The sequence below is a fragment of the Bacillus rossius genome, chromosome 7, assembly GCF_032445375.1.
Source record: "Bacillus rossius redtenbacheri isolate Brsri chromosome 7, Brsri_v3, whole genome shotgun sequence".
Classification (NCBI taxonomy): domain Eukaryota; kingdom Metazoa; phylum Arthropoda; class Insecta; order Phasmatodea; family Bacillidae; genus Bacillus; species Bacillus rossius.
Genome location: NC_086335.1, coordinates 24,222,732 through 24,240,077, shown reverse-complemented (window position 1 = coordinate 24,240,077; position 17,346 = coordinate 24,222,732). Strand labels below are relative to the sequence as shown.

Below are 17,346 nucleotides of genomic sequence, written 5' to 3'. Positions count from 1 at the left end.
AAGTGTAGAATAGAATTTAGGACCACGCTCATCAGTGGCGAGGCGTGAGGTTTACATGAGGGGAAGCAACAACTCCGTTCATATCAAAATATGATTGGGGGGGGGGGGTGGTCCGGGGGCCCTCCCCCTGGAAAATATGGATTTCAAGGTACAACATGGTGCTATTTAAGTAGTTTTCTTAACTGAACATTGACTATTCCACAGGTAGAAAAATTGACATTTTTTTTAAATAAATTATTTTTAAAAAATAATGTTTGACTTACATTATTCTGATAGTAAAATACCTACTCTACATTACTTATATACTAAGTGGGAGTGTAGTATCATCGATATCTGGTACAAAATATATAAACAGTCAACACATGGCAAAGTAAGTACTTAAAATTAAGAGAAGAACCTCATAAAAATGTACTAGAATAGTAAAAATTAAATCTTGGTATTTTTCGTACCAACATAAAAGAAATTATCTTCATATGTGATCAGAAACTCTGTTAACTGGTATGTGTACCAAGAAACTGGCACGTCAATCATTCCTGAAACGCCACGATTTTTTTTCCTAGCCTAAATTATTCTAAGTGTGTAAGGGGAGGGTCCAGGTTAGGGGAGGACCTAAGTGTCTCAGGCCGAAGCCTATACACTCTACCATGCGGGTTTTTAACCATGCGGGACAAGGGCGCGTGCATCGTGTGCTATTGGGGTTTACTGGCCAGCCATGGCTGCGATTGGCGCCATGACTGACGCCCCATTGGTCGCCTAGCTTAAAAGCTAGCTAATGTGACCCAGGTAAAACCTGCATAGACACAGGGAAAACCCTGGGCCGGGTCATGCGGGGATCAATTAACATGCATTAAGCAAGCAGGTAACTACTGGACAAGAGGGAAGAAGGGTCCAGGTAAGAAGCGTTGGAGGGGCTGAAAAATCAACCATGCTGGAGTTGGGTGCTTGGGCCTTGCGGCCCGCATTTAAATGTTGGGTACTCCTGGGTTATTATTAACCAGGGGCGCATGCGCCCCCAGGGGTGGGCAACTTCACTCGTCAGCCCAGCCCAGCTGCCCAGGCAGCCACAGTTAAACCAGATGTGGGCAGACGAGCCAGTAAACCGGCTCGAACTGCGGGCGTATGGGGCGAAAGGCAGCCTGACATTGCACCATCTTCATCTTCCTTCTTCCAGTCAACAGCCAACAACCTTTCAAGCCAGGGTGGGGGTAAGTCGTTCAGGCGAATTAAGTATCTTGCGAGTTGGACCCTCTTGTCCTCCAAAATCCCGGGACGGTTGAAGGTCGCGCCGCCCAGGCTACCACTGGCTCCAACAGGGTCCTAACTTAAAGGCGCCGCCATCTCTTCCTTCAGAGTTACGATGCTGTTCAGTTCCGTTGCGCGCGCGGCAGTCCACAGCTCCGCAATTTCCAGCCCGCAGTTCTTCTACACTTTGCATCCAGGGCACATCGAGCTCCCCTGCGGTGCCTCGCAGACGAAGCTGCTTCCTGCCACGCGCCGAGCTACATTCAGGCTACCTTTCACCCCGATAGCAGTAATAACGACTCCACAGGCCGGCCATTGGTCCGCGGACTGCTATTGGTTATTCACAGTCACCCCAGCGAGATTGTAACTCTCAGCTGGGATCCCGTATCCGCCACCCGCGGGACGCATACGCCCACAAATCCCCCACGCACTGCCAGCCAACAGCCCGCGGGAGAGATGCGCGCGCCCCGAGAGACGACCGCCGACTGAAACGCGACCTCGCCACCTGCCCTGCCGAACTGTGGCGGACATAGCCGAAGCAGTCGGCGGAAGAATTCCACCGTCTGCTTCGGCCATGTTCGCTTCAATTCGGCAAGAAAGCGCTACCTTCGTAGCTTCTACCACGTGTTTTTACAGCCAGTCCCCTCCCTGAACCTTTGTACCATGCCACCCCCCCTCCCGAAAGGAAACTACTGCGGCAGCCTTCCTGCTGAAAGCGGTCCTACCAGCGATTCTAAACCTAGCAACGCTTCTAAATCAGAATGTTTTGAGTGTCAACGAGTTCTTTTCTTATAGCGCACAGCGCACAGTACTGGGTCCCAAGAAGATAGTGTAAAAAATATATACACCTAACGGCACGAGCCAAAGTAAAATACTATTCTGAATAAAATATTTATTTAAAAAATACGTCTGGAAACTGCCTGGGCAAGCACTGCTTGCCTTGCTTGCCCTGACGAGACGCCACTGACGCTCATTGTGCTCTCCTAAGACAGTTAACTTTCGGCGCTGGCCGTCTCCGGCGAACTAGTAATCGCGTCCCCACGAGACTGCCGCGACAAATTCACAGTGTTATGTTAGTGTCGTGTTTTGTTTTGTAATCAGTGTGTGTTAGTGTAATAGTTCAACAGCTCAGACGCCGCATAGCGCACTATCCTAGCTATTGTAGCGGTTCTGCCACCGCGTAATGTATGTGTTGTGCCGTGGATTAGGGATTTAGGCACGTTTTATTTAAAATTTTGATATCTTAAATATTTTTGGAATTTTTTTTTAACTCCTATATCTTTACTACCAGGCCCTCAGCCTCTGTTCTCAGAGGCGAGCTGATTTTTTTTTGCCAGCCTAATGCTAGGTTAGCAGTCTGGTTAATATTTCTCCTGCCTATAGGCACATCAGAGGCCTAAATGACTAAATTTGCATACAGCAGCTTCGTGAAGCAGTGCTGAGCCCTGATAACTCTGTCACGAATCGGTATGAGGTTCACTAGCAGCAAGACACGACAGGAGGATCCCGTGGGCCTTGCATCCCACAGACCATGCGTTTTTTTTAAGTCACCCCCCCCCCCCTGCTCACCACCCTTTCTTCTCAGAATTGAAGCCAGGAGTGTTGACCGCTTGTGAACTCCTGGGGGCGGTAACCGAATTCAAGGCCATCGTAGGCTTGACAGCCGCAGAAACGATTCTGGTCTTTAACGACATCTAGCGACGGCTATGGTCACTAATGCCACTTGTGGGCGTCAGCAGCGCCGACACTAACGCGTTCGCGCGAAGGTAACGACAACCTTTCTCCCCCTTATATCTCGGGCCCCTAGCAGTGACACACTCGTCGGCCACAAGTCGATTTACTAGTACTTCTTCTCGCCACCAAAAGATAGCGCCTCAGTCGCGCAGTCACTCCAGTAAGATCTAATATATTTTATGCCGGACACCTTCGGGTGGGCTCGGTAATTTTTGGCTCAGAGCCTAACCCCCCCCCCCTTCCCATTCTCTAGAGATCCTGTGCTTATGATATACTGACGATATCCCGCGCTGAAGGGACTTCGGTACGCGCCGCCTGGCTGACTGGTTCCTCTTTCTAGCTGCGCTCTTCGGCGAATTATCGGCATCGCATCTGGTATTATGTAGACTTCTCAGACTATAGGGATGAAGTCCCTACCTGGAAAATTTAGATTAACCAGTCAGTAGATCAGAAAAAAAGTAGAGAATCTTAATTTTTTTATTTATATATTTTTTCTTAAATTATGGAGACTTCCGCGTCTACCGCACATCGTGGTTCGAGTTTTCCGAAACGAGACGCCCTCTCCTGAGCGCCAGGACCAACACCCTGTACTGACAGGGTTCCAAGTTTGGGGCAACAAAACTCCTCTGCCAGAACCTCTAGAGTCGGATCCTGAGCAAAATCCACCATCTTTAGGCCTACTACCTCGATCACCGTCAACCTACAACCCCGGGTGATACCCGCATCATTCAATCATTTTCTTTACGAACTCAAAAATAGTCTAACCCAGTTAAGACAGCGGACAGTTAAAGCAGTTCGAGGAGAGGAAATTCATAATGATGTTTTGCAAGGACTATATGTGCAACCTTTAAAGTTAGCGATGTTAAATTCATTCATTTCTTTAAATATTGTAATTTTTGTTAAACATTTAGGGGCGGCCCTCTCGTAAATAAAGTTCAAGAATATAATAAGTGTAATTGTGAGGAATTTATGTAAGATCACTTATCAATGAAAAACAGATGTTACAAAAAAATTTAATCTATAAAAAAAAGAAAGAACAATGATTAATAAAATAAGGAAGTCTATAGATGTAACTGTTGTTTTTATTTAATTAATCTATAATAACGATCCTTTTCCTCCCAAGTGTTCGTAGGGAGTCACTAAATTTTTTTTTCTTTACTCCTAGTGTCGCCTCTGTTGTTGACTTTTGATAGTTATTAAATGAGGGCCACAGTGTTAAGAGTTTCGAAATCTTTTTATCTACTTATTTAATAATTCTTTAAGACACTTAGGATATTACAGTGTAGGGAGTACAGCGTACTCATGCGTACCACCGGAGAAGTCCGTGGATTAAAAGCCAATTTAATATAAACTGTGTCGTCTACGATTACTCCGCACCATTCCGTCCTCCACACGGCCGAGTGACCTCACAGCCAAGTAGGGAGTTTCAGGGTAGATTCCACAGCCGCGTACCTGGTGGGGCACGCGGGGGCAGAGTACCCGCGACCCATCACCAACGGCCTAGTGTCCCACTAGCCTGCCCCCCCCCCCCTCCTGGACAAAAGCAGCACCGCGACGACCATAGCGCCCATCAGGTACTTCCCGGGCCTTCAACAGAGGCCGGGTGACGGCACTTCAGAATTAGATAAAGAGATAGTTGTGTATTTTATATTCTTCCTTAAGACTCATGAGAAGCATCAATCAAAGAACAATTGAATGTTTAATTGGCGTGAAATAATGTTTCCTTGGGGAAAGTAAGTTATGATATAGTACGAAAGGAATAGGAAGTAGCGGAATTATTTACATCATGTGAAAAAACGATGAGCTACTTAGAAAAAAACTTCATCTAGTCATGGTAATTGAGTTAATATAAATTTTTCTTAGAAAATACATAGCCTGACATGGAAACTATTTATATTTATGAATGTTTCCACCGGAATACCCTGTTTTAAAAATTAACATAATTAATGTATGTTTTTAATGTGTACTTGTTAGAAGAACACTTGCCAAAAGCGTGTGTATGTATGCATGTATGTATATGTGTGTGTGTATATATATGTATATATGTATGTGTGTGTATACACACATACACACACATTGTTTGCTAACAAATCGTATAATTTTACTTACAGGTGTACTGGGTCGGACCAATGATGGGAAGTTTAGCATCGTCAACGATGTACAAGTTTGTTTTCAGCCACACCTCTGTAGCATTCCATAAAATAGAAGGTCCAGCGTTTGAAAGCCAAAAGCGTGACTGCAAAGACTCAATGAATGAAGAAATATCACGTCTGGGCAATGAAACTTCAAGCTCCTTTTGTGTCAGATAAACACATTTTGTAGCTGCCAGAAGCCTTATTTGAGGGTTGTTTTAAAGTAAGAAATGTATTGAAAATTTAAAACAGCAAATAATATTGTTACTTAATTGCAGCTAAAATATATCTACAAAAGTTGTAACAAAATTAAGTTGATAATTATTGATAACCTTCAATAAATTAATGTTAAGGCATTTTAATACATTTGAAGAACTCAAAGGATGTAATTCAGTGTTTCATTGTGATTAAAATAACGAGAGGCTAAAAAAAAATATAAAAAAATAGAGCTAAGAGGTAAAGAAATATTTTGTTTACTCGTTTTATTGTACTTACACACAGTTCTTTCCCACTTGCATAATAATTAACTGGTGTTATTGGTGCATACGCTACATTGGCTGTTTGCTATATCACTGGCATAAATGCCCTGTAATGTGTCAAATTTTCGTCTCCAATACAACTATAATCGGCAATAAAATTGCTCCCAAATTTCTCTATAAAATGTAGTTGGACAGATAAACTCACGCGTGTTTTTAAATTTGTCGCACAATCAAAGTTTCTTATTAGACTAAGCAAGATCAAAATCCTAAAATTTAGCTTCATGTGAAATTAAAAGTAATGCATCACACCACTGAATGTAAAATATGAATACCTATTTGATGATATTTATACACTTCTAAAATTAAAAACATTTGTGGTTTTAAATATGTAGCATAAATAATCAATCCATGATACGATATGTAGCTATTAGGTATTCTATCTTTATTAGTTAATTATAGACATAATAGTTTTCAGATAAGTTACTTAACAAACGACATAAATATTAACATTATTTTACCTAAGAACCTTTAAATTTTTATGTATACTTTGTACTTTGAACTTTTCACGGTTCGTTTTTCTGTATTCATTGGGGACGAATCTGGTTTACTTAACAAATTCGAAAGTTTGCCAATGTGGCATGGTCTCTAAAATGATGCCTGAAATAAACTTTTATTCTGCGGTAATTATGTATGTTACTAGTAATTTGCTCCATGTTCTTTGTTGTAATTTATGGGACCAAAAACCGTAACGCACTCTAAGGACACAAGTGTTTCGGTGTTAGTGTGGAACTCAAAGATCAACCTAAGATTTACTGTCGCAATTTAAAATTGCATAAGAAAGTGCAGAAATATCAGGTGTCATTTTGCAGATTAACAGTTCAATTTTTAAGGATAAAGCAATCTGGGAACCAGGCACTACTCCATTGGCTGAGAGGACGCACGATCGCAGCGCCATGCCTTCAAATGCTCTGCAGAAAGCAGGCGACGAGAGGGGCTCGTATACGTTTTTAAAATGCATGCAATCGGGAATTGTGATTTAATATATTTTTTTGGACATACACTATTGTAGTTTGGCACGGTTTGTCGTGAGATAAATTCATAAATACAAAATAAGAAATAAACATGAAAACTTAAAACAATCCTGATTTAAATCATATAAACCCAACAATGAAACCAAACATATATTATGGACAGCACAACGACGACAGCACAGACGAGCACATTCAAACTTAAATATCAGACCACAAGAATTCTATGGAAGGAATTTAGTCATTAAAAAAATAATAACAGAACAGGCGAACACAGTGGGCTAACAACGACGAGACAGTTTCAACAATAATAGTAAAAGCAAACAAACAACAAAACTTGGACAACGCAGCACATATACGAACACAATTATGAAGATGAACTTATATTATGGATAACACAGTGACTATCACAGTAGGTTTCCTATGTCAAAATAGTTGCAGTGTTTCGGGAATGGCATCGGTTCCCATCATCAGGCACAAACAGACTGATCAGATGTATAGGGTTAGCAATAAGCACTAGCAGTCAGCTTTCTAGTGCGAAGAACACTTTGCGGTATAAAACTCCCAGTTCTGGATGCTGGTTAAGCTGTATTAAGTTCTTCATTTTCGGTGCACATCTATAAATACACCATTGGTAATGCAACGCACTGCATTTCCTCTCGCCACACCATATAACGTTTGCATATCGGCCATCTATACAAATGTGAAGCCTGCTGTAGTTTTGCTATTCGACAAATCTGTACTCGCAACACTGTACTCTCACTCACAATCAATAAATCTAATCTTTTGCTCCGCAGGATTTATTACATGCATCCCCTTATCCATACTGAGACAAGTATACACTCGCTTAGGTGGGGCGTAGACTGGTGAAGATGTGGCGTAGCCCCATGTGGTAAGGTAAGTAAATAATTACACCGTTTGATCGCAGCCTGAATGCATCATTGAACAACTATGTCGAGCGCCTGAGACCAACAATCCCAGCATCGACACCAATCAGCATCTAGCCCATTCAGCAACCAATAGCTCCCCTGGCAGCTAGCACCACAAACAAGCAGTAAAGGACCCTATTCGGACCTCCCAACTCTCTAGGACTCCTCTGAACACCCAGACTATAAGTAAACACTGAGCTAATCACTATAAAAGCTATAAACGCACTGCAACATAACACCCACTGTGTTGTATGTGCAAGGGAGCTCCGAGGTGACTGCAAGGCCCCGTGACTAACAGAGCCTGGCATAAACAGGGCCCCGTGACTAACAGAGCCCAGTGTCAAGCAGGGCCATTCGATCAGCTTAGCCCCACATATTGCAGGGTCCAGTGACTAGCTAAACTCTGTGACTACTAGCAGGGACCTATGACTAGCAAGACACCGTGGCAAGCAGGGCCCAGTGACTAGCAGGACCACATGACTAACAGAACCCCCGACTAACAGGGACCCACGACTAGGAGGACCCCGCAAAATGTTAAGACCGGTGACTAGCAGCGCCCTGCGGCTAGCAGAGCCCCGCGACTACCAGGACCTGACGATGAGTAGGGCTCAGCGAAGAGCAGGAGCATGTGACTAACAGGACACTCAACTAGGAGGACCCCGCGACTAGCTAAGCCCCATGATGAGCAGGCTCCCACGACTAGCAGGACCCCGTGACAAGTAGGGCCCAGTTACTAGCAGAAAAACGTGACTAACAGGACCCCCAACTAGCAGAGCCCCTTAACTAGGAGACCCCGCGACTAGTTTAGCCCCGTGACTAGCGGGCCCCCATGAATAACATACCCACACGATAAGTAAGGCCAGAGATTAGCAAGACCCCGCGATTAACCAAGTTCCGTGACTAGCAAGGCCCGGCCACTACCAAGGCCCAGCAACTAGCAGGCCCAACAAATATCAGGACCCCACGCCAAGTAGGGCTCATTGGCTAGCAGAACCACCTTACAAACAGGACCCTGACTAGCAGTACCCCTCGGCTATATAATACTCACATCGAGCAGGACCCTGATTCTAGCAAGACTCCACAACTAGCAAGGTCCCACAATTAGCAGGATCCAAGATTAACACAACCCGCGACAGAACGACTCTGCTACTAGAATAAACCGCAACAAGCAGGACACCACGACTAGTAGAACCCTGCAATTAGCAGGACCCCACTTCTTGCAGGACCTGCTTCTAGCTGGACCCTGCTACTAGCTGGACCCTGCTACTAGAAGGACCCTCACTATTAGCAGGATCCCATGCTACTGGCAGGACCCCACTACTAGCTGGGCCCGGTTTTTTGAAGGACCCTGCTACTATCAGGATCCTGCTACTAGCAGGACCCTGCTACTATCAGGACCCCTGCTACTAGCTAGACCCCGCTATCAGGACCCCGCAGTAGTATACAATTATATGTCCGAACGCAGGGTTCAAGTTGAGGATTGAAGATTGTCGATACCATCTTGGATTTTGACATCACAGTGGCCATCTTGGACTATCTTAATATTGACTATTGAAATTTTACCTTGACCTACAAAATTTGCCATAGTTTTTCTAAATTTGCCAAAAATTCGAAAAATCCGCCGATATTTCCATTTCCATTACAGTGTACAAGTAGGTCTGGTTTGGGGAGGAGCAGCAATGGATAAATGGCAATAGGAAATAACGGCCTATGCGAACTGTGTAAGCAACCATGGTTTTGGTCAATTTTATATTTGATCCTGATGGTAATCCTATGCCATCACCCGACCTCTGTGAAAGGCCCGGGGGGTACCTGACGGGCGCTACGGGCTTCGCGATGCTGTTGTTGTCCGGAGGGGCGCCAGGCTAGAGGGCTGCTAGGCCGTTGATGTTGGGTCGTGGGTACTCTGCCCCCGCGTGCCCCGCCAGGTACACGGCTTGAATCTAACCTGAATGGTTCTCCCTTGGCTGTGAAGGCCGCTCGGCCGTGTGGAGGACGGGAGACTACGGAAAATTATTGTACACGAGTTGGTGAGAATTACCTTTAATTTAGTCCTGCTACAAAAACTCTCTCCAACACTTGGCGACGTCTAGCAGTTACACAATTAACAAAAAAACACAACACTACGCGACACTGAAATGGTTACCGCGGCAGTCTCGCGGGACGTGGGTCGATGCTCGCTGGAGACGGCCAGCGTCAAAAGTTAATGGGTGCAGGGGGGACTCGATTAGCGGGCTCCTAAGTTCGGCGAAACACTTACGTGAGTGATACGATACGCAGCGCGGTATCACAATGAAGACGGTCGGGATAGGCCTGGTTCCGCAAAATACGCGCCGAGTCGATGTGGGCAGCGGTGAATTAATAAAAGGATATAAATTTGAAGATGTAGTGCAGAATAAAAATAATCAATGAAACTAACTTGAATGCTGCCCACGGACACACGTCTGTTCCCGGTGCGGAGTGGTTGGAGACTGCCGAACATGGCCGCCTCGCAAGGAAGAGAAACTTTCTCTTCTTTGTGAGTCGGCACCAAAAACTTATAATAACTTAATTTGTTCTATGATGAGTAAAAAACATGCTCCAGGTGCTTAATTAAAACTTTGCACCTGGTAAATAGTTGCTTAAGGCTTAACAGTTGTTTTAAGTGATTTATTAATTTGAAAAGCGGCACCAAGTTGGCGACTGTAAATTTAACTACAAATTGTCTCAATGTGCCCTGTTTGGGTTTGAATTCCCTAAATTTGGCTAGACCACTATCATAGGCCAATTAATCAAGGCCAGTAGCCGCTGTGGCTAGTAACGAGGATTGTTTCTGTTCCGTGCGTGCCGCGCACGCACGGAGTCTCTATGATGCACTTGCTCACTGCTGGTGATTAATCAATTTCGTCCTAATGCCTCGTTTGGGAATTGTTTTCCGTAGTCGAGCCCCTGGGGTTTCGTGTCCTCATGTTTAATTCAGTTAATTGAGGTCACGCCCGGGGCGCTCGCTTGACTTAATCCCGCTGGGCAAGGGGCGCGCTCCGTAAACGGGATACGGTACTGGCGGTGCGGAGCATGGACTTAACGGCCATGGTTGGTACGACGTCACCTATAACAGAGGTAAATTTGCTCAAATAAAGAAGATCTACAACACATTCATTCGATGACAGAAGCAATTGGTTTTTGAGTTAAACCTACTTTATACCTACCAATTGCTGTGTAACTGTACACTTTCGTGTTTGCAAACATGTTTATTTTAATCTGTTCATCTTAAGTTTACTGGGCGTCATGTAACCACACCCTTAATTTTGTGTGGGCTAGAGGATACTTACTTCATTATATAAGCACCAATCTCGCCTTATTCCTAAATAACAGCTATCGATATCTGAAATTACAGTTATTTATTCGATTTTGGTTTAAAAAGTGTTTAGTAACACATGCAATAATCGGAATGTAGGTTATGATATTTTGAATTGTATTACAACAAAGTTACTATAGCAATACATTGACGCCGTCCCCGCTACCTCTGAGTATTTAGACGTGATTTTGTTCAGTTCGTGATCTCAGGGAAGGTTCGGCCTTGTGGCTAGAGGTAGGGGTCAACGCAGTAGGGCCCCCCGAGCTGTTGAGGCCACTCGGGACGCCTGAATAATAACACAAAACTTCTTCAGATAGTTCGTGAATTTAATACAGCACAGCCCAATACATGGTGCTGCCCGTTCTGGCCGTAACGGTTTGCCCGACGCGACTAGTCACACGCGCAGCTCACTTCCTCAGTGGCGGCTCACGATTCTTATGCGCGTGAGGGGCAGACTCGTTTACGTGATGCGAAAGTTACAAAAGACACTCTGACATGGCACACGATATTTTGAAGCACAATACACTACACTAATACCTAGCTCTGGATTAAGTTTGGTGGCGCACTGCCGTACGACGGTGATACATAAGCCCTGACATGACGAATTACACTTAGGCGAACAACTATTCCACTAATACATTACACTTGATAAACTGGGCTAGCAGCACGTAGGCCCGTGTTTCCGGCGACTCTACGTGGTGTCTAGGTGTGACCCAGGGACTGAATCGTTATTAAGTCTGATAGCACGTGTCGCCTGCTGGCTGCCCCGTGCGGGCCAAAACTAAATAGCCTGTAGGCTAGGTTGGGCGTGAAGCGCCGACGTGAAACCACATAATCTCCCCACAGTACTTACGTATGACGTGGAACACTCATCTTGAGCACTGATTGAATTAAGTTAAGTACCTCATGGTAAATTTAGGCCGACCGCGGAACTGTACAAAAAGGTTGAAAAGAAATTACACTATGGAAAACTACATGTCGGTGAATGCAAAGTTTGAAGGTTCCGCGTTGCGCGCAGGCTGCCGGCCTGGTTGAGCTCTCGAAGGACACTAGCGGTGTCGCCGCGCGCGACCCCCCTCCCCCGCCAGCCCTCCCGCGGAAACGTGTGAATTTCGCGGGAAACTGAACCGGCCAGGTTCGGAACAAATCGCACATTGAAACATGATTTTGCAAAGACTTAATTATTAATTAATAAAAAATAATGTTTAATAAAATCCTGTGGAAAAACATAATTATAACAATTTGTTGTAGTGCAGCGGAAGGATATGCCACACCCGGCCGGATCCTTGCGCCGGTGTAGCACTCGTTGTATGGCGTTCGCCTCGTCGCACGAACTGCACTTTGCTGCGCGCACGGGCGCGTTCGGTGCACACGCTTTTGCGAGACGTTGATGAGGCATAGCGGTCTATGCGACAGAGGAGCATTGGCGGTCGGCGTCAAATGCCCCCCCTTCTCTGAGACCGCTATGTGCATCAACGCCTCGCTTCACACGCTGAGCACTTCACTGACGTTCGCCGCACTGCGAGCCCTACACTACGCGGCGGAGTGGTGGTGTGTTGTGATGTAAACATTCTGCCCTGAATACCTCTCCCACTCAATGAATGATAAGGGGTTACGCCCTGACCCGTGTCCTTTCCCCCCCTGGGACTGGGCAGCGACGTGCGCCTCTTCTAGCTCAATATGGTGACAAGTGGGTGGGGGGGTCAGTGTGGTCGGGGTGTGGCAGGGTGGTGGAATGGATGACGTGGGCGGGGGGAATGATAGGGGTCCGGCCACGAGTGTTGGCACACCTGGATCGCCCCTTACGGGCCGCGCCCGGGTGGAGTAGCTCGACGGGGACCTGGACCACTCGTAATCCGCCAGGTAGGCCGGGGGTCGGCGGGCCCTCTGTGGTCGTGTGGTGGGGACTGTGCTGGTAGGGGTCTCCACTGTGCAGAGTGTGGTAGGATCCCTCGTGTCCGGTTGGGTGGTCGGGCAGCTCGCCTCCACGGCGGGGACAGGAGCGAACTCTACCGGCTCGCTGTCGTCCGCGCAGCACGTCCTGACCGGGGCCCGACGTCTGCGGGTGGGGCGCCTATCCCTACTGTCCGGCTCCTCCTCCCCCTCCTCGGGCTCGTCCACGGACACCCGGAACGTGGCGTCCGCCAGGCTGAGGTCCAGCGGCCACAGTGGCTCGTCGTCCTCCTCCTCACAGACCTCCTCCCCCTCCTCGTCAGGAAACCAGACCAACGGATTCCCCACCTCCTCGGGGACGTGCGGAACTGTGGCCAGCGGCACCGGGGACCTGCTCGGGGAGTCCCGGAGGTCGGGTTGGTTGCACTCATGTGCCTGATCAGGGCTACCCACGTCTGTGTCGCCCGTGTGCATGTCCCCCCGGGTGGTGGGTTCAGGTGCTGCTCCTTCCCGCGGCGTATCTGTGGCTTCCTGGAGTGTGGGGGATGGTGAAGAGGGGGTCGTTGGGCCAACTCTGACCCAGTGCGCGACTACGCGCAGGTCGTCCCGGTGCACTTTAGCGGGCCGCCCCCTTGGCGTCCGGACCGCATAGGATGAGGGGCCCGTCCTCCACAGGACCTCCCGCGGCTCCGACCATCGGGGCGCCAACCCCGCACAAAAGTTACGCGCCCCGGACGACAAGTGGTGCTGCCTGACATATACCAGCTGACCTGGCTGGATGGGGGGTGGGGGGTGACTAGTCATGGGCGTGTGGGCCGCCAGGAATTGGGCCTGCCGTTGTCTGGCGTGCTCCCTCCCCTCCTCATGATTGGGGCGCGCCACCGTGCCCATGGCAACATCGGCCACCCTGCTTTCCCCGGGCAAAGCCAAGTTCTTCCCGTACAGAAGCTCGGCAGGGGAATGACCGGTGACAGCGTTGGTGCGGCGCCGGAGGCAATACAACAGCTTCGGCAGGTGGACGTCCCATTTGGAGTGGTCGTCCCCCAACCTCAGCCGCAGCTGCGCCTTGACCTCCTGGTTGCGCCTCTCAGTGGGGTTGGCCTGGGGATGGTAAATGGGGGTGGTGTGGTGGTCGAGACCCCAACGGCGACAGTCAGCTCTCCAGCGCCTCCCGCTGAACTGACAGCCGTTGTCCATCAACAGCACGCGCGCGAAACCATACCGCGGGAATATCTCGTGGTCCAGCAGGGCGGCTATGGTTCCGGCGCGCACGTTGGACACCGGGAAGGCCTCGACCCACCGGGTGAAAATGTCTGTGATGACGACCAAGAACCTCCTTCCCCGGGTGGTCCGCGGGTAGGGCCCCATTATGTCCAGGGCCAGGGTGTGAAACGGGTCGCGGGGCCGTCGGGGGCGCTGCTGCTCCACCCCGTCAGACCGCCTCGTCTTCCTCTGCTGGCACTGCTGGCAGCGCCGCACCAGGTCCCGTACGTCCCGCGTCACCCCCGGCCAATGGAAGGTCTTACGGATGTCTAACTGGGTTTGGTGCGCACCTGGGTGTCCCGCCAGCTCGTGCGTGTGGTGGAAGCCCATGACCTGCTCGCGGGCACCGAGCGGCACATGAAGGCGCCAGGCGTCCATGTCCCCTGGTACCCGGGTCTCCAACACCCCGTCCACGCACCTGTGGTAGGGGTGAACCTGCTCCCCACATGACCGCACCTCGGCCTGTGTGGGGTCGTCTGTCCGCTGGGCCTGTTTCACGAATTCCACTAATCCGCTCAGGGTCTCCACAGGCAAGATGGCGGGATGATCGGGGGCCCTTGGGATGTGGAATAAAGTTGCGGGCGCCTCCCCTGGAGTGACCGGCGGCGCGACTCCCCCTGGCGGCAACAGCCCCTCCCAGTCCTGGTCATCCTGAAACGTGTTGTGTGGGTCGGGATGGCGCGACAACTCGTCGGCGAACTGGTTGTCCCGTCCAGGGACGTGCTCGACCGCGAAGTCGAAGTTCTGGAGCATCAACGCCCACCTCGTGAACTTCGACTTGCGGCCCTGGGCGGAGTCCAGCCAGCGGAGACACTGGCTGTCCGTCCGCAGCGTGAACCGGCGGCCCTCCAGGTGGTGGCGGTAGCGGCGCATAGCCCAAACGACGGCCATGCACTCCTGCTCGTTCACATGGTACCGCCGTTCGGGCTGGCCGAACTTGGCGCTGGCGTACTCCACCACCCGGCGCACGCCTTTGTCCCCCACCTGGTATAGGACGGCCCCCATCCCCTCCTGACTGGCGTCTGTCTGAAGGAACAGGGGAAGGTCAGGCTGCAGACGGGCAAGCTGGTGGCACTCGCGGAACTGTCGTTTCACCGCATCCAGGGCGGCGTCCGCTTCGCTGGTCCACTGAAACCGGAGCTTGGGTGACAGCAAGTCCGTCATCGGGGCGGTGACGCTGGCAAAATGCGGAATGAACGAGCGCAGCCAGTTGAGAAGGCCCATCAACTTCTGCAGCTGCTTGCGGGTTCGAGGGGCGGGTTTGGACTCAATAAGGTTCAGGTGCTTTGGCAGAGGGCGGCAACCCTCCGCGTCCACCATGTGCCCTAGGTACTCCAGTTCAGCCGCGCCCACGTGGCATTTCTGGGGGGCATACGTGAGGCCGTGTCTGGCCAGCCGCTCAAGGACCAGGCCGAGGTGCCGGGCGTGGTCCTCCCACGACCGTGACCAGATGATGACGTCATCCAGGTACGCGGCGGCGAACTCGCCCGCGTACCCGTCTAACACACGCACCATCATGGCCTGGAAGGTCGCGGGGGCGTCCATCAGCCCGAACGGCATGGCACAGAACTGGAAACGCCGGCCGTCAGGGGCAGTGAACGCGGTCTTCGGGCGGTCCTCTGGACGTACCGGCACCTGCCAGTACCCGGACTTGAGGTCCAGGGACGTGAAGATGCGGGCGTCGCCCAGCCCCGCCAAAGCGTCTGTTATGTTGATGAGCGGTGGTGGGGCGGGTATGGTTACTGAATTGACTGGTTTGAAATTCACACAAAAACGCATGGAGCCATCTTTCTTGTTCGCCATGACAATCTGGCAGTTGTATGGCGACTCACTGGGTTCGATGACTCCATCGCGTAACATTTCCGTGATCTGGGTCTGGATGACGTGCCTTTCAGTGGGTCCGAACCCGTATGGTTTTACGAACTGGGGTTGGTGAGGTCGGGTGGGGATGGTGTGTTCCGTGGTTGTGGTACGGCGGAGCATATCTGTGGCCGCAAACACCTGTGGCTGTTGAGACAAGACATTGTTTATGAGCTCTACATGGGCAGCGGGCACACCGTTCCTCAAGTCCGCGAGCGTGATGGGTGTCCCCTGCTCGGCGGGTGGCCGATAGCCCAGGCTGTAAACTGTGCGCCGCTCGTGGTGGCCAACGTGCAACCTCCCCTCCCTGACTTCCACAGTGGCGTCCTCCTGCGCCAGCCAAGGCAGACCTAGGATCAGCATCTCCCGTAGTCCCTCTACTACTAGTGCTGTTGTGTGACTAACATGGTCCCTGATGGAGAGGGTGATGTTCGAGCGGCCAACAATACGCGCTGTCGCCCCCTGCGTCGCTAACTGTACCTCCTCCACATCTGAGACAATGTCCCGTACGCTCGAGCATTGAGCCGACACATACGTGTGGCTGGCGGCCGTGTCGACAAGAACATGCACCGGCTGTCCATTCATCCTGACGGGAATCCGGAGTAAATGCCCCGCCCCAGGTCCCAACTGCCCTAATTGGAACGACTCACCACACTGCTCCCGGGGCGCTGCCGCTGCCGTCAGGCGGTCCGCAGGTGCTGCCGGTGTCGCCGGGGTCACCTGGTGTCCGGTACTGCTCGCCGACGACCCGGTGCAGGCCGCTGACGAGTCGGGTGCGCCGCGCCCGTCCGTCCTGACGGGGCGTGCCGGTGTATCAGCGGACACCGCAGGTGCTGCCGGTGTCGCCGGGGCCACCTGGTGTCCGGTGCGGCTCGCCGACGACCCGGTGCAGGCCGCTGACGAGTCGGGTGCGCCGCGCCCGTCCGTCCTGACGGGGCGTGCCGGTGTGTCAGCGGACACCGCAGGTGCTGCCGGTGTCGCCGGGGCCACCTGGTGTCCGGTGCGGCTCGCCGACGACCCGGTGCAGGCCGCTGACGAGTCGGGTGCGCCGCGCCCGTCCGTCCTGACGGGGCGTGCCGGTGTGTCAGAGGACACCGCAGGTGCTGCCGGTGTCGCCGGGGCCACCTGGTGTCCGGTGCGGCTCGCCGACGACCCGGTGCAGGCCGCTGACGAGTCGGGTGCGCCGCGCCCGTCCGTCCTGACGGGGCGTGCCGGTGTGTCAGCGGACACCGCAGGTGCTGCCGGTGTCGCCGGGGCCACCTGGTGTCCGGTGCGGCTCGCCGACGACCCGGTGCAGGCCGCTGACGAGTCGGGTGCGCCGCGCCCGTCCGTCCTGACGGGGCGTGCCGGTGTATCAGCGGACACCGCAGGTGCTGCCGGTGTCGCCGGGGCCACCTGGTGTCCGGTGCGGCTCGCCGACGACCTGGTGCAGGCCGCTGACGAGTCGGG

At 51.0% G+C, this 17,346-nt stretch overlaps 1 protein-coding gene across 2 annotated transcripts in view; it reads left to right on the top strand.

The window, feature by feature from the left end:
* The window catches only part of LOC134534425 (aquaporin-like), a 35,589-nt gene extending 30,016 nt beyond the window's left edge, over window positions 1–5,573 (top strand). For both annotated transcript variants that reach the window (XM_063372890.1, XM_063372889.1), the window contains exon 6: window positions 5,088–5,573. In XM_063372890.1, the coding sequence (XP_063228960.1) occupies window positions 5,088–5,285 (198 nt within the window). In that variant the 3' untranslated portion in view covers window positions 5,286–5,573. The remainder of the gene's footprint in view (window positions 1–5,087) is intronic.
* The last annotated feature ends 11,773 nt before the right edge of the window (window positions 5,574–17,346 follow it).